Source organism: Sparus aurata, chromosome 14, assembly GCF_900880675.1.
Source record: "Sparus aurata chromosome 14, fSpaAur1.1, whole genome shotgun sequence".
Taxonomy (NCBI): domain Eukaryota; kingdom Metazoa; phylum Chordata; class Actinopteri; order Spariformes; family Sparidae; genus Sparus; species Sparus aurata.
In genome coordinates, this window is record NC_044200.1 from 12,465,797 (window position 1) to 12,484,742 (window position 18,946).

The following is an 18,946-nucleotide window of genomic DNA, read 5'->3' on the forward strand; positions in this document are numbered from 1 at the left end:
CAGACCTAATCTGTAATTATTTCACTGGGATTGTTAAACTCTATTTTAGGGCGTCATTGCATGTCTCCCTGAGATTTCAGTGAGACGTTAGCTTCAAACATTCTTTACACACCAAACTACCTCACTATTTTCTTCAGATGTGCATGTTTACGTATCATGAAGTGCGGATAGAAGTTTAGACAAGTTCAACAAGGATGGCACAGAATCCAGTATAGAGTCATCAACATTTTGATGGAGAAAAAAAAAATAATTCCTGAAGGTTTGAGAGGAGAAAAATATTTATTAAAAGCGTCTTTACATCACAAAGCATTTAGCTGGTTATGTCGGAGCAAGGGTAGTGAACAGTTCAGCTGAATATGGGAAATGCAGGTGTTACTGCCGTTACGTTTTATATTTGTACACCAATAGTGAGCATTGTGGAGTATATGTTATGATCGACATTGTTACAGAGTAACATGGCACTTGATGACATAACCGCGATGAGCACAGTTTATGAAGTGGCACCTTCTTTGTTCTTTCTCACAAAATATTAAGGAGGTCTGTTTGTTAACCGTTACAACTGCTATTGTTTGATATCAAACACTTCAAAAGAAACAATTCTTTAAACCACAGATACAAAAATACCAGTATTAAAATCTTAACTTAGTATATACATTATCATTTTGTACTATTATGCATTAAATAATTATTTGGTTTGTTTCTATTTTCTACTTTATCAGCCTCTGTGTACAATATGTTGCCATTTTAAAGCACACAAAGGTATTGCTGCAAAACGTTTAACTGAACATAAAAACATTAGAAGAAAAGAACATAACGGCAAATACTGAAATGAGAGAGAAAAAGTATGATGTGGCCACTCTGCCAACTCTGTACATAGTTTTGGTCTGTACTGTCAAAAGAAAGGCTTCACAATGTACCAGTCCATGTATCATATTAGTGCTAAAATTCAATAAGCCCCAGTATCTAGGCCAGGTTTGCACACACAAAAATAGATCTTCTGACTAAATGTAACACAGATCCGGTCTTTCCTATGCTGTCTTTGCAGTTTGAATTGATTTATTCTTTCAGCAGATTAGGGTCTAAAATATGATATGCATTTTGACATTTTGGCCATGCACCTTCTGTTGGGATGTACTTTACAGACTGCATGTGGGTTGTTTTAAACTGTCTTTGATCTGGAAAAACCACATGATTAGAAAAATCTGACTTTTTCTTTGTAGTGCAGATTATCATGTAAATACACTCTGAGCTGTTATGAGATGATACAGTTTTTGTTTTTGGAGCGGTGGCTCTTTTTACGACCAGTCTGTGAGCCATGGCTGTGGGAGGAGAGGGCTGTAACCCTCGTTGGGTAGTCCTCAGCATAGTAGCGCCCAGCGGGTCGTGGCTGAGGGATAGGCTGGCCCAGGAAATAGCCTTCCTCCTCAGAGTCTGATGATGAGGAAGAGCAAGTGGAGCAAAAGTCATCCTCATCTCTGTAAAGGCCCATGAAATGCTCAACCCGTGGGTCCCCTTGAGCTGAGCCCTGAGGCATGAAGTCAGATCGGGTCTGGGAACAGGCCATGGGCAGCCTGTGTGCAGGATGCTGTAGGAGCATAGCACCACAAGGAGGGTTTACCAGACCCGGCTGCTGGGGCTCGTACGGCCTCTGTGCTCTCTCCAAAGGCACCATGTGAAGGTTGTTGTCCGAGCGGGTTTTGCGGCTCCTGTGATGCCGACCCTGTCGGTGGGGGTGCTGCCTGCTGCGCCCATGGTGGCTCGATGGGCGGCTCCTTTCTCGACCCATCTCATCTGGGCAGTACATCCTCCTTTGTGGCTTCTCACTCATGGGATGCTTTCTAATATTGACGTCAAACCCATCGTTATATCCGTTATCCACAGTGTCTTCTGAGAACTTGACCATCTGAGGAGGCCTGGACTGGGATTTGCTCCTCCTCAGAGCCGGGGCGTGGACAAAGGAGGCAGGGAGGCCTTCTGAATGTGGGGAGAGAAGTCCTCCTGATGTGCCTCCTCTTATTGCCAACGTTACCTCCTCCTCATCTCCCTTCTCTATGTTAAGATTGAGAGAGTTGGCACTGTGGTGAAGGTGAGATGAATTAAAGGTTCCCATGTTGCTCATCTTCTCACAGTCATCCGTCACTGAAGGATCCTGCATGGCAAGGGTGTAGACTATGGGTCTGTCCCTGCCATCTCCATCCACTGATGCACCTAAAAAGAACAGACAGCAGAGACAGGTGTTAAACAGCCGCTCGATATAAAAATAAAGCACATTTTTCCAGTGAACACATGCAATCATCAGTCTCCTTACCAGTGATGTTTGAGAGCGCCAGGGAGTCCATGGAGTCTCCAGCACCCTGCTCGACTTTCCTCAGTTCATCAGCGATGCACTCAAGAGAGTCTTCGTACCACTGCCTGGTGTCTGGCCAGAAGGGCTGTCTTCCTGTACCAGATTGGTCTTGATCCTGGTCCAGCTCCAGCTCTTGGATCTTCCTGGCACTGGCAGGACCTGGATGACTTCCATAGGCAGAGTCTCCCAACCCGTCCTGGGACTGGGCCCAGTACATTTCAGGCAGGTGCGTCTTGCTCATCAGTCCAGGGCTAAGGCTGTGGGCTCGGGATTGATTGGAAATCTGGCTCTGGGTGGGGCTGGCAGGTGTTGGAGACGAGGCAGTGACCCCCAAAGACGTGCTATCAGGCTTTAGCCAGGGGTCAGAGACAGGTAATAGTCTGTTTCTGTCACTGGTCGGACTGGGAGATTTTAGAGAAGGCTGCTGAAGTTGGTGTAACATCCCACGATCACCGAACTTAAGCAGGAGCTGAGTCATATAGTCCTCATGCTGTGCCCACTCCTCTGGATCCTCCTCTCCACCAGCATCCTGGTCTTCGCGCTCCCTCCAGAACCTCTCCTCCTCCAGACCTAGACGGGACAGCTTGCGCCCTACGATACCAATGTCGCAATCGGTATCTCCATCGCCCTCTCCGTCTCTATCGACGAACTTGTGCTCAAACGAAGGGACAGTGGGGGGTGGGTTGAACAGCTGTGACTGCCTCCACTGTTCGGCAGGTCTGCTGCTCTTCCCCATGCGGACACTGCGCCTCGACTCACGTGAGCGTGCCGACTGGAAGGCAGAATCAGACGAATCGGAGGCATGAATGTCTTCCCCTTGGCTGCAGGCCTTTGAGCAATAGATGCGACCCTGCTTTGGTAGGAAGGGACAGCCCAGCAAGGATGTCTTGCACTGGGCACAACAGAAGCACTTGTCTGTGGCGTGCCAGTGTACACCTTCATAGGTCATCTGGGCATGGTCAACACCTGAAGGATCGTGGGAGGAAGAGAAGAGGCGCATAGCATTAGCAATAGTACTTCTTAAAACAAAGTCGTAGAAATACCCACAGGATTTTGTGTTCGATCTTAAATCTTTCTAGCACCTGACGATTATAACCTACCGATGTTTTCACCGCAGGCCTCGCAGTACTCTGCATACAGCGACTCAAAGCAGCCACAACAGTAGGGCCGGCCATCTTTCATGATGTAGCGCTGCCCCCCGAGCATTGTCTCACACTCGAAACAGGCAAAGTGCTTCATGTGCCAGTGACGACCCTCTGCTTCAGTGCATTCATCCGAAAATATGATCTGAAGGGATAAATGCAGAACACTGTTAGTGAGTTCCTCGGAAGTCTTTGTAACTTGGTTACTGGCATTGCCATAGTTCATTGTGAAACACAAAGGGCAGTGGCGCTGTTACTGCATCTCACCTCATCACAAGAGGAGCATCGTGGTTTGAGAAGCTCAGCGTGGTGTCTCCCGCAGAGGATCTTGCCATTTTGGTAGAAATAGATCAGATCCACCAGCAGCTCTTGACACGTGGCGCACACGAAGCATGCTGGATGCCAGCAGGGGCTCGGCCCAGCTCTGGAGGCAAAGATTGCCATCTCCCCTCCATTGATGCCTCCGCCACACTGTCAATCAAAGACAAACAACAGATGATCCATGAGATTTATATTTCAAGCATCTACTGGATACAGCTTGTCAAAGTGGCTTACAAGGTGTTGGGGACAAAACATGTCCATCATCGAGCCTATGACCTTGCTTATTATATATTAATAATAAACCTGGTGATAAGTATGCTACCTTGAGAATGAAATGTGATGATGATTACATGTTTGGTACATTCGATGCCTGTGACACTTTAGGAATGCTACATAAACAAAAGAGAGATTATGCAGATAACTATTCAAAATATATCACATATCTGCGGATGTTTCATTTGCAGCAACGCTTAAACAAAGAAGGCCAAACAACAGGTGATCATACTGTAAGTGCCAGAGGAATATGATCTATTCAAAACACATCCATGAATCCTAGAGTGGTGTCAACCATCGCCAGAAAACAGCAACAGTTGATAACACAGAGGGTGCAATTTATCTTTTCAAGGCAACGAAAACGCAGATTGCATCCGTGACAACCCCTCCGAATGTCTCCCTGTGCTCAACTCTTTGCACTGACATGGGGTCAGATGCAACTTAAACATTTCAAAACTCTTAGGAATCTAGCACGCCTAGCATAACTTCCTTACTAGAGGCTGCAGGACAAATGCTGCCTCAGGTAAAGTGACTCGTTTCTCTGTTTCAGCTGATGCCTGTTTCCCTTAAGTAAAAAATTATCAATTATTCACTGGGTGTTGCTGAGGAACTGTACAGCATTTTTGGTCCTGTGGGATTTAACCCAATACACTGGCCTCGGTCCCGAGTCAAAAGATCGTATGACTCCACAGAGATCGTCGGAGCATGTCTGAACGTGCAATATAGTCTTTATATAACCCAGCAGAGCTACGAGGCGCCCATAGGCAGCTATGAGATAGCATGCCCAGCTGTTAACCATTATTACCAGGGTGGACAGACAGGGGCCTTGGATTCGGGGGGGGGGGCACCAGGAAACTGGAGCCTGACAAAGTGTGTGTGAATGATATATCCTTTTGAGCATGTACAGTATGTGTGTAGGTGTGCCTGTATGGATGAGCGAGTGGGTGGTTATAGAGTAATAAATAACAGCATATGTGAAAACACATGCACGTCTGAGGATTTGTTCGTCCGTTGTTGTTCCCGCGTGCAACCTTGCATCTCTGCGGCAGCATCTGTGTTTGAGTGCTGACAGACATCATCTGCCTGTCCGGGGGTATTAACATCGCTGGCCCGCTCTTCCTGGATGCCTGGCAGAGGATGTGGTTTTACTCGCTGGTCAGGGCCCAATTTGCTGGAAGCCACATAACACTAATATTTATGTTTGTTGCATTGAAAGGGAATTTTTCACGGATATGATGAAGGGCGGCTTGAATAGAACTGGACGTTATGTTTAAACCTCCATCACCGAATCAAAAGTAGGAAAAGGAGGTCAGGCTTTAGAACTGCTTGCTGAAATGCACTTTGTTTGATAGTTTTCATACCTATCCTTTCTAGAAAAAGTCCTCAAGCCAGCTGCATGTACTGAGCTGAGCTGTGATTATACCAGGAGACGTGGATCTCTGTGCCACATACTGTGTCTTGTTTGGAAAAAGTAGGATCTTAAGAGTTTATGCAAGAATTACTCGTTAGCATGTACATTCTGTTGCAGCCTGTCATGCTGAGATATAGACGGGTGGCAGGAAATTTGCCGAATTCCTCCTGAGGAGCTTTCTCTCTCCGCTCGGCTTGAGCATGAGCCTCTTAACTTCCCTGCTTCCCCTCTCGTCCTAATGAGGAAGTTTATGTCCATGATTAAAACCATCGCATTAGCCAATCAGGAACGGCCTCGGGGTGCCACCAGTTGGGATGGGATGGTGGGTGTTAGCTGCTTGTGATATAAATAACTCAACACCCACATGTTGGTTTCCTTGTCATGCTTGCTTATCTTAGGGCTACACTAGCATGAAATGATGCAAGTGCTGTGTGCATATATGCATGTGCGTGTGCTCAGGGGTTTCCACGTATGGCACCTACATGTTCACAGCGGGTGTGTTGCAGAGCTCGGGGCAGGATCTTGGGTGTTCCTCTCCCCAGTGCCTCCCTCTTCCTCTGGGCACTGAACATGTGGAGCTCTCTCTTCTCCTCCTCACTCAGAGAGTGGCAATAACGCACCTGAGGAAAAAAAAAGACAGAAGGAAAGCATGAGTGGAGCTGACAGACTAGAAGAAAAACAAGAAAGGTTTATTTTACGCACAGAGCACTGTTAATTTTGTTAACGAAATCTGTGACGAAAATGCCCGTGAGCAATCTTTTGATGAGCTAAAACTAGATCTTTGAGAGTAAAAACTGAAGAAATGTGTGTTTAGTTTTCTTGGACGGGGTGCGATGGTATAACAATGTTAGACTGTGCATCAGTGAGAAGTATACAACCAACCTGGGGAGACTCCTGAAGCCACACCACCCTGCTATTAATGCCATCGTAAGTATGCTAACGTTAGTCTAATGTTTACTTTTTTACATTTACTAATGTTAAAAGTGCAATACTGGCATCCTATCAGTTTTATACTCAAAACAAACAAAAGACGTATATCAGAAGATTAACTGCTAACTGCTGCAAACTGTAGCTGCTGTTAGCTCAGTTAGCCGTGTAGCTAGCAGTCCAGACTGGGAGCTCGGAGCATCAGCGACAGCTTTTGACGGGACAGGACCGGCTAGCCGGTTAGCATGCCAACTTCAGTAGATATCAACATACAGATGCTATAATGGCAAAACTGTTATTTCTTCACATTCTGTTGAAAACTTTAGTTATCGTTTTGTTTGACAGTTGTTTTAATTTGTCTGGGACAAGTAAACTATTTGGTCGTACAGGTGAACTGCTTTACCAAGTATTGTTCTATTGTTCAAGTGAAACAAAACAGTGTTAGCTAAGTTTAGCTAAGAGAGAAAACTTTGACATCTCGTCAACCAGACTGGACTAAAATGTTTTGAGTTGTCGACTACTAAATTACACTCAACTATGAAGGAGTTAAATGACTAAAGTGTGACTAAACTAAAGACTAGACTTAATCTAAAATGGCGGCCAAAATTAACCCTGGCTAAGAGAGAAGCCAGTTAAAAAGAGAAGCAGATAGTGCTTAATGACATCCAGCCATTACCATCACCGCTGATGGTTCATCTCTCATCTTTACTTTCAGCTTTAGGGATGTGTATCACACGCGATCCATATATGGTTGGAAAAAGACTTTAATTAAAGCCAATTCCTCTGAAGGCTGCGTTGAAAGGATGGCGTGAGCGATACACAAACCCTTCCTCTCTGTTTAGAGATGGTGATGAAGGGCCCAGATAAAAGACCAAGAGTATCCTAACAACCAGCTCGGTTGTTCTCTAAACAACAGTAAACGATGCCGGTGTGTGAGCTCGCACACACACTAATGTCTCTGTCTCTCCCTTTTACACACACACACACACACACACACACACACACACACACACACACTCACACACACACACAACACACACATAGTGCTTATCCCTCCGAACCACAGTTACGCAAGGAATCCTCCGGCGGTTTGCCTCCTCAACCGCCAGGTCTGCCGACAAACATCATAAAACCGCTCAGTCAAACACAGCGCGGTTGTGTGTCTTTATTGTGCTTTTTCTATGTGTGTATACAGAGACCACCTCCGTCAGACAGTAGACCCCCCCCCCCCCCCCCCCCTCCCCGGTCATCCCCTCTGGTGATAACCCCTCCACCATATCTCCTAATGTAAACTCTATTAACACAGATGTGAAAGGAGTGCTGGTTTACACACCGTAAAAGCTCTTATACACAAGAGGCTGGCATGTGCTTTACTGTCACAAGAGGGGTTTTTTTGTCAGTTGAGGGAATGCAGCCATTGTTTTAGATTTACTAGGAAAGGTCAGCAAGATTGGTTGAGCTTTACTCAGCTGCTGGCTGCAGTTCAGTTAATGCTGGGTGTAGTTTGTCATTTCTAATTGTCAGTACGTACATGAGCAAAATGACACCAAACCTCTACTTTTACGTTAACCTTAAACACCAAACTTTTTAAATGTTGCTAAATACAAGCAGCAAGGTGCAAAAGTGAGCACGGAAAGACTTTTTTCTGGTTTTAAGTTAAAGAGATCTACTCCTCTGCTTTCCACTGTCATCCGAACATTAAGTTAGTGAGTTGAAGCTTATTGTATTCTTAACTACACGTCGTTTCACATGTAGATATAAAGCAGTTGGACTGTCTGTGGCGTCTCCATGGCATCTCCATCTCTCTCTCTCTCTCTCTCTCTCACACACACACACACACACACTGTCAGTGTCTCTCTCTCATCATCTCTACCTCGTTGTCCTGCAGCGGCAGCTGGTAGAGGAGCTGTCGGATCCTGTGCTTCTCTCCGGGGCTGTTGACGTACGGCACCTTCTCCTCCGGCAGACAGGAGAAATACATCTGGACCTGCGGACGAGGACAGATTGATGAACGTTAAAGGACAGAGGAGGAATCGCATTCTGCCATTTCATTGGCAGATTTGTGCTGTGGACCTTGGTCAGGGGTGGGAAACAAGACGGGAGTGCCAGATTCCCATAATGCATTATTTGAGATTCTCTCTCTGAGCGAGACATGATGCCGCGAGCAGCGTTATCAGTGCACTTTCTCATGTTTTGCTTTAGATGTGACAGAGGAGAGGCCAGCTGGATTTCAGCGGAGAGTGACTGCCGCTCTGTGCGTCCCTTGTTCTTGGACACTTGTGGGGCAAACACGTCAATCACGATCCATTCACAGGCCTGAGTGTGAAACCTCTCCACGTATAAGAGATAGCAATGGACTGGAAATGCTAGAATGTTTGCCTGGGATAACTGCGGCTGAGGGGGGAGAAGGAAACAGCGACTAATTTAATTTTTCGCTGTTAAAAAAATGGGAATACGTGGGGGAGCTCAAACAGTTCCTGAACATGTGTATCTAAAATTAATTAAAAAATCCAGGGCCAGATGTTGGACATCAACATGTGGCACCACTAATCCGCTGGTAGGGCACAGAGAGCAGAAGGTCGGCACACATAACCTTATTTGAACTAAAACCATGTTCTGTCATCGTACAGGTTTATATTCTCGTCCTCACAAATGGATAAAAAATACTAGGAAGGACTCCTTGAGCTTTTTATGAGTTACATTCGAGCACTTTTCAAGAACTTTCAAGGTACCAAGACCAACAAGTAAATATGACGGTATAGGGTTTCGGGTTAGTTTTTTGCTTGTTTGGTTTGTTTTTTTGGTTTACATCTGGGTTTGGGGGTAGACTACGCCAGGTCACATTGAAAATCAAGCACTTTTCAAGGAGTATATATGAACTCAAGCAAATTCCTCACCTTGAAAACATAACAGTTAAAATCCACCATTTTCCAAACTTATGAAACTTGGTCTTGCATCTAGCCTCAAGTCAGAGTTCATAATTCCAGGAATTCTGGAGGAAGTGTACACTGCAAAAACTTGCCTCGCCTGTTTCTTGTAGTGTATTATGGTATTTCAGCCTTGTATTGAGGTATTTCAGCCATAGACATGGAGAAATATACTCGGTAAGCACTTGAGTTTCTGCAGTGTAACAGGCCACGGCACCAACCTGCTCAGGCCTGACTCCCGGCGGCACCCACGCGTACTCCTCCAGCGCGCACCCGGAGTCGTCGTCCGAGGTGGAGCTCCTCTGGAAGCCCACGGTGATCTTCCCCATCTTTCCCCCGGCGCGAGGCTCCATGTCCGGGCCCCGCGGTGCAGGACGCTCCCCTCTTTCACTGCGCTCCAGGTTCACCACACACGAGTGCTGTGGATATAAAAAAGAGAGGATTTAATGGATCACATTTACAGAATCCACCTTTCAGTTTTAAAAATAGAGTTTTGAATCCCCTCTCTGTTTGACAATTGCTTTAATTGGCTGGGATAATGCTGACTGAGATTTTTTTTTTGTTGCACTTATTGTAAGCCCCTCCGCATTCTTGTGTGTGCCTGCAACATCGATTAGCCTTAATCGCTGTTTCTCAACAAGATAACGGTTTCTCCCCGCAGTGTTTTAAGAGTTTAACAGAACAGCCTGAACAAACACCGAGAAGCGCTGAGAAGGAAAACAGAACAAAGATTCTTCTTAACATATCACACAAATTTCCATCCTTTCTCAATTCGTCCACTTGAGTCACACTCAAGAATCACTGATATGTTATTTTCCATCGCATTAGCGCGGTGTGTCATACTTCCTTTGTTTATCCGCAGCAGAATTATGCTTGATACAGTGCCCGAAACACTTTAAAAGGTAACGTAAGACAAACCTAGGGGTGATATATAATGGAAAATCAAAGCAGGGTTTTTCCATTATGATGCACTTACTCGACAACAATGTATGACTCTTGCCAGCTGGACTGGACTGATGTTACACTGGATAAATGACACAAACGGATAAATACAGACGGTTTTCAAATTCCTGTATTTACATTTAAAGGAGCGGTGTGTGAGAATGGCTCACCTGTCCAATTCATGCTCAAAACAACAAAGAGGGGGCAGCACATCACCAGTAGCTGCTGTTAGCTAGTTAGCTCAGTTAGCCGTGCAGCCAGCGGCCCGGATCAGGGCAGTGTAGGTGTGGACGCTGCTAGCACAGGAGCTTCGGGCTGGGGATAGCTGGTTAGGGTGCTAACTTCTGTGGACATCTCTGTAATAGGCCTAACATCAAAACTGTTATTTCCTCACATTGTGTTGCTAATTCCCACACATTGCACCTTTAAATTTCAAGAACTAAATCAAAACAAAGCCTCTTTTGCTGTGTCTTACAAATGTAAATCCTCACGACTGGCTCCTCTCCTTTTAACTGCAAGCCGTGAACAAAATGTACACCAGGCACATTCGGACGGCGCTCTTTAACGGGGATTGTAAATGCTGCGACCTAACATGATGCAACAGAAATGTCCAGCTGTTACCCACCAAACATCTGTTGCATCTTAACCGCTGTGCTCAAAAAGTGCAGAGGGTTGTGAAACACGTGTAAGCAGCCTAGCACGTTACGCCGGGACGGAGATTCACAGCTGCGTGCGGGAAGTCACATCTGCCATGATCAAGAAATTGCGCGTAAAACAGCAAATGGAGGGAAAACTGATATAAATCTAAAGTCAACTGCAGCATGAATCCACTCGCAGCAGCGTTTCAAGCATTTCTTTACGAGCTGATAACAGATGAACCGTGGCACGAATAATTAATCTGTCTCGTCACTGTGCGCCTCCCACCTTCAGCAGCAGCCTCTCTTATCTCGGACGTGGCGGCCGTGCTCTCCGGAGCCCCCTCAGCCTGCCCCCGCGCCGCACTTTGGTCTCAAGGTGTCGAAGAAGCCACCAGCGACTCGCCCACGCTCCGAGTCTTTCACATGCAAATCCGGACCAGAATAGAACTTGTTTGGGTGGAAACAAAACAGTCGGAGGACTTCACACAGGCCCTCCAAACTTTACACGGGTTTGATCTTTTACACAAAAGCAGCGCTGTGAGGGACATTAAGGTCATGATGGCTTCTATAGACCAAACGTTATGCCTGTTAACTGACTGTAGAGCAGTTAGGTTCAATTCATTTAAAAACCAGGGTGATAATCGGCTACTTGGGGACCGTGTGGCAGTTATTGGAATGGGGTGGGCGGCAAAACTTAATATATGTACATGAATACATACTTGAAGGTGGAATTGTGTGATCAAAATATTGATCACGATTTTCTCCCTGATCTTTTCTTTGCTACATCATCGCAGTGTTGCAGCCTCATTCCTTGTTGTAGAAATTTCCAATCTGTCATCTCTCAGTTCACCCTCCTGTCCTCCTGCCACCACGTAGTCAAACCCCAGCAACAAGAAAACTCGAGAAATATAAGCATTGCCCCCGATTAGCATACAGTTGAAAGAAGCCCAGGACCTCCAAACACTGACTTTTACAGATTAGAAACGCAGTTAAAAGTCAAACCGGCGCTGTTATCACAGAACAAAAGGGTATCTCGACTGTCGCTTTGTTCTTCGGTGACCAATCTATCAGGTTTTATGGTGGGGCAGATAATGTTATCACCCAGAAGCCTTTTCTTCACCGGCTCTGCTTTATCTCAGCTAACCTAGTTAAGACCAGTAAGTGGTGCAATTAGATCGAGTTAGTTTTTCTTTTCTCCAAGATTATTTTAAGCCGCTATCTCAACAGTGGTGATTGTTTGTGAGATACGTGTGTGTGCAGCTCGGAGTAAAGGAATGACTTCAGGAATGAGAAGGCGGCTCCGGCCCTGGTGCACCCATCCAGTTCAGTTTCTTGACACATCGTTTTTTTTTTTCCACCCAATTACTTTCCTATCATAATTAACTAAATAAAGCGCAGCAGTTTTAGCAAGTGACTGAAATCATTAATTTACTGTTAGAACTGTCAGTAGTTCGGCATCCTCTCACTCCTGCCTGTCCTCCTCTGCCCTTCAGCTCTCACCCCACAAGTTTTCTGTGGAAAGGTGACTGCAGATTCCTGAGCCAACACACACGCAGCAACTCACATTACACCATGTCACCCACTGGCAGCCGCACAAAGGCCGTCTTTGTCGAAAAACAAAAACAAAATGTCCAACCGTTCCCCCTTTAAAACCCTGGCGAAGACGTGACAGGAGGAGGTCGAGGGGGTTAAAAAGGGAAACTTTTTTGAAAAAGGCATTTAAAGAGTCCCAACATCGGGCCTGTGCAAACACGGGGCCAGATGTAGCCGGCTAACGGTTAATCACGTGCGCCTTCCCCCGCTTAACTGACACTTTTAAAAGGGCTCTCCTTAGCTAGTCAAACACATATAGTTCCAAGTGAACACAACCTCGGGCGACCTAAAGGGATACATCCTGATTTACTGAGCGTTGACTTTTATGAGCCGATATTTGAGTAGGTATTTATTTAAAGGTGCACTATGTTGAAAATTAAATCAGAAGAGAAAGATCTTCATTGACTGATTTTTTTTTTGCCAAACTATAACTATAAAAACAAACTCTCTTCTTTTTCATCACTTGTTTTCATACTTTGTTTATATGTGGCGGACCCTGCCACCTTTCTACCTTCAAACAGTGTTCTGGGGACCTGATTTTCCTCTCAGAACAGCTTGTTTATTCACTTATAGAACAAATAAATATATCTGAGTTTGTATAATCACCTAATACCTAATTCTGAGTTTAAATGTATTCTCCCAAACTACATACTGTCCCTTTAAACATCAAAAAGTTACAGATTTAGTTACCTGCGGTTGATTCAGAGGACAGATCTGAGGCGGTTGAGCACTTGCTAAAACCAAAACAGTTCAAGAAAAGAATATTATTCCTAAACGTCACAGGATTTACTTTAGGAAAACCATTAAATAGTGTAGTTCAAAGGCCGAGGTCATCACTCTTTGACTGGCGAGGAGTGTTGTTTTTAGGCCAAATGGGTGTCAGGGGGTGCACAGGAGACTTAACACAGCTGGAGCGAGACCACCTACACACACACACACACACACACACACAGGCACAAGATGCAAGACCTACACACACAAATGAAGGATCACCTCTCAGATGCACAGCACTTTAATCTCGAGCCAAGCTCTGCTATTCACTCTCAAATCCCCCACAATCCATCGCGCGACGTCTCACCGACAGAGCCGGGCGACAGTGGAACTTGGGCAGGAGGTTTTTTCCCCCACCCTGCCCTTCAGTCAACAAAAATCCCTCCTGCGTTTGCAAGTTTTCAGGAAAGCGTGCTCATCTGTGCTCCTCTTACCTCCAGGAAAAGCATCCCTCTTTCCACCTCCGCATAAAGCTCTCATTCACTGCCACAGTCTCCTGGTCGCACACATCCGAGGGCTGGCTACCATTCTGCAGCATCCAGCTCAACGGAACCACGTTTTTTTTTCGTGTTTTTTAAATTGGATCCAGATCAGCCGGGAAGTGTTTTTCTAAAAAAAAAAAAAAGTCTCAGCCGCCTGAAAAAGATGTGCTCAGCCCCTCAGCTGGGGAGCAACTCATTCGGATCCAAAAATCTATTAAGTCCAAAGAGCAACGAGGAGGGCAGAGAGGTGACGTCTCTATCTGGAGTGTCTCTGATCCCTGTGAGTGTGGGAGTGAGTGGATGAGTGTGTGTGTGTGTGTGTTTGTGAGTGTGTGTGTGTGCGCTCCAGGGGCAGCCAAGCCTCGTCAGCCCCTCCCTCATTCCTCCCCTCCAGAGCAAATCGCCTGCCACTGCACTTCAATCACACACACACACACACACACACACACACACACACAGTCAACACCCCACCTATCCCCCACACCCCTTCCTCCTCCGGAGTGACACCGAGCCCTCCACCCCACCCCCAACCCCCTAACTGGGCTGCAGGATTCCTGAGAGCCAGATGACATGCCCACTCTACTCTCACACTCTTTTCCTTTCTCTCAGTCAGTCGGTCTTATTCTTTCTGGATGTTTTGTTCGACAAGCCAGACAGCTGTTCGCCACCTTCTGAGAAAGCAGTCAAGGGTAAATGATCCCAAAGTCAATTTCAAAACCTGAAGGAAAAGAAAAAGGGCTCGTCTTGCTTTTTGAGGCTGCATGAGAAGTGTAAAAAAAGAGCGAATGCAAGTTTATTTTGAAGTCACCAATTCCTCCGAGGCAAACTTTTCTATTTAAGATTCAAGTGGCTGCGCCCTCCCGCCGCTCTCTCAGTCATTAAACGGCTCCCGGGGTCATCCTGTCTGATCCACCTCGTGTCACTTGCTCTAATAACGTCACATTAATTTCCACTCAGCTGCTGATTAGATCACATGCCGGGTTTAATGCAAGTGTTCTGGGACCCAGCTGCTCCATTATCCCATCAATAAACTGGATCATTTGTGCACAAATATGAGCGTAATTGGAGCAGGAAAAGGGTTTGACCGTAAATGCTTTTAAATGAAGATCAAGCACTCATTTTGGAAAATGGCTAAAAGGCAAATTATGGCGTTTTAGCACATCCGGCAGAAACGAAGACATCAGTAGTTATATTGAATCCAATATTGAATCATTTTTAGCTCTGTTTTTGGTCTCCACCAACTCCTATTCACCAGCTAATAGCTAACTTTCTTTGTCTTGTTTTTGGTGCTGATAAGTCAGGGAACAGTTGTTGTTTTTTTGTTTTTGTAACATTTTTTGGATGAAAACAATAGTTGTGTGCCAGAAAACCAAAACAAGAAGCTGAAAGATTCTAAAAAGCTCCATAAGGATGAAGTGCAGGGTCACTCCGCGTTGGTTCATCACTGCGATACAAGTTATCATGTGGCTAATTGTTAATATAAAAACTATTGATTACTTAAATCAATCATTGAAGAGCTGGGATTTAGAGGAACTGAGTCATTTGAAAGCAGCAAATGGCTTCCCAACACTAAACCCCTCGTGTCCTCTTCAGGGTTTTTCTGGTTAAATATTGACTGTGCTTCCTCCCAAGTCGGCCTCATCCATCTCTGGAAGTTTCTCACGCAGGGGACCTGTCCACTCACCCCGTCCCCTGATAACACCACCCCCCCACCCCCTTCTTATTTCGGAGAGCTTGAATGAGCGAGAGGGGAGGGGTCCCCCGTCGTCATCTCTCACTTCAGCACGGCATCACAATGACGTTATTGTCAGAAAGCACTTCACTTCAGGAAACTCCTGACAATCCGGCAGAACTAGGAGTGAAGAGTTTTGCTCCTAAATGAGATGAGATATCCACCGTGTGAAGAACGTGACACGCGCAAGACTGCTCATAACAGGTACAAAGAAAAAGTGCTGAAAAACCATCTGCCTATAAAACAGTAAACCAAATACAAACAAAATAGTCCGCTGATATGCCTGGGGAAGTCTGTAATGTAATTTACTCGGACAGGCTCTGCACCATCCGTCATTGTGAAGGGCTGAAAAGCAGCAACGGCTTCATTTGAGGAGTCTAAAATGACAAATGAGTTTACCCAATTGTCCGGCGGACAAAGGCGCCCTCTCCCCTGACAACCCCACAAAGTGACTTGTGGAGAGGGCAACGGAGCTGTTTGTCACATGCCAAGATACCTGTTACAAATGAGAAACGACTCCGCGAGCTAACCAGCTGAGGGGAGCGAGATAAAGCGAGAGATTCTCCCTGTGCACAGGGATGGGATCGTCTGTGTGCTTTGCCAACACCGGCCCTCTTTCCTGGCATCCCAGCGCATATTTGAAGTTTGACTGGGAGGAGGGAGAGGAGCTTGGCAGTCCAGTCAGACGGTAAACCTCTCAGAGAAAGCTCTCAAGTTTTCCACGGGGTCCTTTGGCGCCGCTCGGCAAAAGCCACTTTGTGTTTTAACCCTCCGAAAGATGTGCATTGAGTTTCCTGAGATATTTATCTGGATATGCGTTCCGAAAAGCTCCGGGGTACGAGGTGACGGGGAAAAAAACGACAAGTGCTTAGTTCGAAATAGACAAAGAGCGGGTGAGGGATGCTGTGATGTGAATAGAGGACAGGTCAGAGGATGATCGGCTTTATCTCCAGACAATGGGCAGATATCAGCCCGTTAGACTTGTGGCCAAAGACCTGCAGTTCTTTGGAAAGCAAAAGAGGCGAGTTGACCTTGTTGTCTCCTCCGCTTCCTCTCCGAGGGGAGAAAGGGCAACAGGGCAGAAAGTATCAAGAGTTCAAATCGAGCCTATTGGATGGCGGGTGCGTTCGTAAATATAATCTGGCGCTCTATGTTAAAACGAGAATCTTGCTGTTCAAAGTAGTAGAAGGTGCGCTTTCTGTATGATTTAACGAATGGGCCAGTTGTCAGAAATACAAACTGCAGCGCTCAAAAAGGTCTTGGACTTTTGGTCATTCTTTGGATTTGGATTCATGGACTTTTTCCATCGGCTTTCAACTTTGTAGGACCACAACGGCAACATCTCCTTAGGAGACCAGAACTTCTGCCTTCGCGATATAAACTGAGATTTTTAATGGCCCCTATAGGGCAAAGGCGTCATGTATCAGCACTCTGCAAAGACGTTGGACATGTGCTTGATGGATGACACTCATTCTCATTCACATGTCTGAGGCCGATGAGGCAGGAACTAACTAATGGAGGGTTTATGCGGTGGCCTTTGACCTGAGCGCTAACAAACACAAAAACATGACGCAAAAATAGCACATGTGCACAAATACGTAAGGAAACGGCAAAAAACTTTCCTCAAGCAGCCATTTCAGACTGCCTGATCGACCCCAGACTGTTCCACAGCAGAGAAACATACTGACTTTAAATGAAAGTGAAGCTGATCTCATGGAGGAACCTCTGGCTGATATCCAGTATTATTTAAAAGGGCATTATTGCCCAAAAATAACAGTCCGGCCTTTAGCCAAGCCAAGTCACAAGCAATTTCGTCACAATCCGTTTGATCAAGTCTCTCAAAGGACTTTCTGAGCAGAGTTTTCTTTCCTTGGCAAACTCGTAGCGCAGACAAGATCTAGTGGCCTTTTCTATTCTTGAAATCCAAGACCAAGTCTGGACTACACACTCACTGTACACACACACACACACACACAGTACACACACACTGTTACACATACCAGGCACACTTACTCACTCTTTCTGGCTGCACATTTCATTTATCTATTGGAACACAACTCGACTGGTAATTTGGCCTTTTCTTAACCTTCGCTGTGCTGCACAGACGTGCTCCTTTCTGCAGCGCCGTGCTTCATTTTCATTTACAGCGGTCGTTCACACCTGGACTCTAGCAGCCGCAGCACTGTGCCTCATCCCCAGGAGGCGAGAAGTGGTTTAACCGATCCCTTCCAATGCAAATATCAGGTGAGATGTCCCTCTGGTTATTCGAAACAGACATCAACAAGGACAGGGACGTGTACAGACTTGTTTTTTTCGTCACATAAACAGCCAAACTCAAACAGAGCGCGGAGACCATTCCTGATGTTAAAGCAGCGTAAAGCAAAAATAGCTGATGAAATGCACAAGATTGCGAAACAGCTCTCACACACAGGACTGAAAGCAACACAGGCTTTAAAGGTCTGCTTTGTTGGAATGTTGATTTTTGAGTCTCGTCCCCAACTTGTTAAATACTGATGATTTGGGACGGTGCCCAAACCGACCTATGATCCCATAGCGTCTCTATTTGAGGAGCCGGAAATGAGATTAAGGAATCAGTGGACCTTCACCCTAAGGGCAACTTTCTACTGCTCCGCAACAGATATTCTGAAATTCATGGAAGTTTTTCATAGATTCATATCATAAGTATCATTGATATCAAGTTGATATCATCATCTGTACTGAAAAAAATACAATCACATTCAAAACAATGCAACGTTTAAGTTTTTTTACTTGCGGTCTCAGACTTTTTGGATCCTACTGTACCTGCTGATTTTGCTGTAAAGAGGTAATAGAGAAGGGAGAGACCCAATGTGGTGTGTAGCTCAAATATTGTATTAGTTACAGGAACAATCTTCAAGAAGTCCCACAGCAACACAACGAGTAACACTGCTGAACCAAAGATGACAAGCCCAGACAAATAAATCCCCATGGGGGCATCTCAAACGCTTAGAGGGAAACTTGATTTTCTACTGAAAACGGTCTTTAAAGTATATTTAACATTTCTGGTCCTCTACATTTCCCTGTAGACTAATTGTTTTTTAAATATATCTAAACTTACATCAGCAAAAAAAAAAAAAAAAAACCCTCCACAGGTGGCTTAACAAATAAAGAGATACAGTATCTGTATCCTGACTGCATCTATTTCTGATTGTAATCGGCGACGTCCCACTTACAAAGGCCACATGCAAAACAGCTGACAAACCAGCTCACGCACACACACACACACACACACACATATCTGCCTCACATAAAGACCTCAGATCCGCGTCTCAATTCACATCCATTATGCCTCCCCATTCAGCCTCCATTCACGCCGACAGACACCTCTCAGCAGCCTTTCACACCAGGAAACAGATCTTTAGCCACCGCTAACCGGGCCCGCCAGCTCGACTCGCCCGCCG

At 45.6% G+C, this 18,946-nt stretch overlaps 1 protein-coding gene across 3 annotated transcripts in view; it reads right to left on the reverse strand.

Moving 5' to 3' along the window:
• Positions 1–260: 260 nt before the first annotated feature.
• Positions 261–18,946, reverse strand: part of prickle1b (prickle homolog 1b) — a 32,554-nt gene continuing 13,868 nt past the window's right edge. For 2 of the 3 annotated variants that reach the window (XM_030439665.1, XM_030439666.1), the window contains exons 2-8: positions 9,570–9,767; positions 8,295–8,408; positions 5,977–6,114; positions 3,757–3,960; positions 3,448–3,634; positions 2,309–3,313; positions 261–2,208 (exon numbers count right to left, since the gene is read on the reverse strand). In XM_030439665.1, coding sequence (XP_030295525.1) covers positions 1,253–2,208; positions 2,309–3,313; positions 3,448–3,634; positions 3,757–3,960; positions 5,977–6,114; positions 8,295–8,408; positions 9,570–9,701 — 2,736 coding nt within the window. In that variant the 5' untranslated portion in view covers positions 9,702–9,767 and the 3' untranslated portion in view covers positions 261–1,252. Of the gene's footprint in view, positions 2,209–2,308; positions 3,314–3,447; positions 3,635–3,756; positions 3,961–5,976; positions 6,115–8,294; positions 8,409–9,569; positions 9,768–13,726; positions 14,129–18,946 lie in introns of those variants that run through there. The other variant, XM_030439664.1, reaches the window with a different exon arrangement.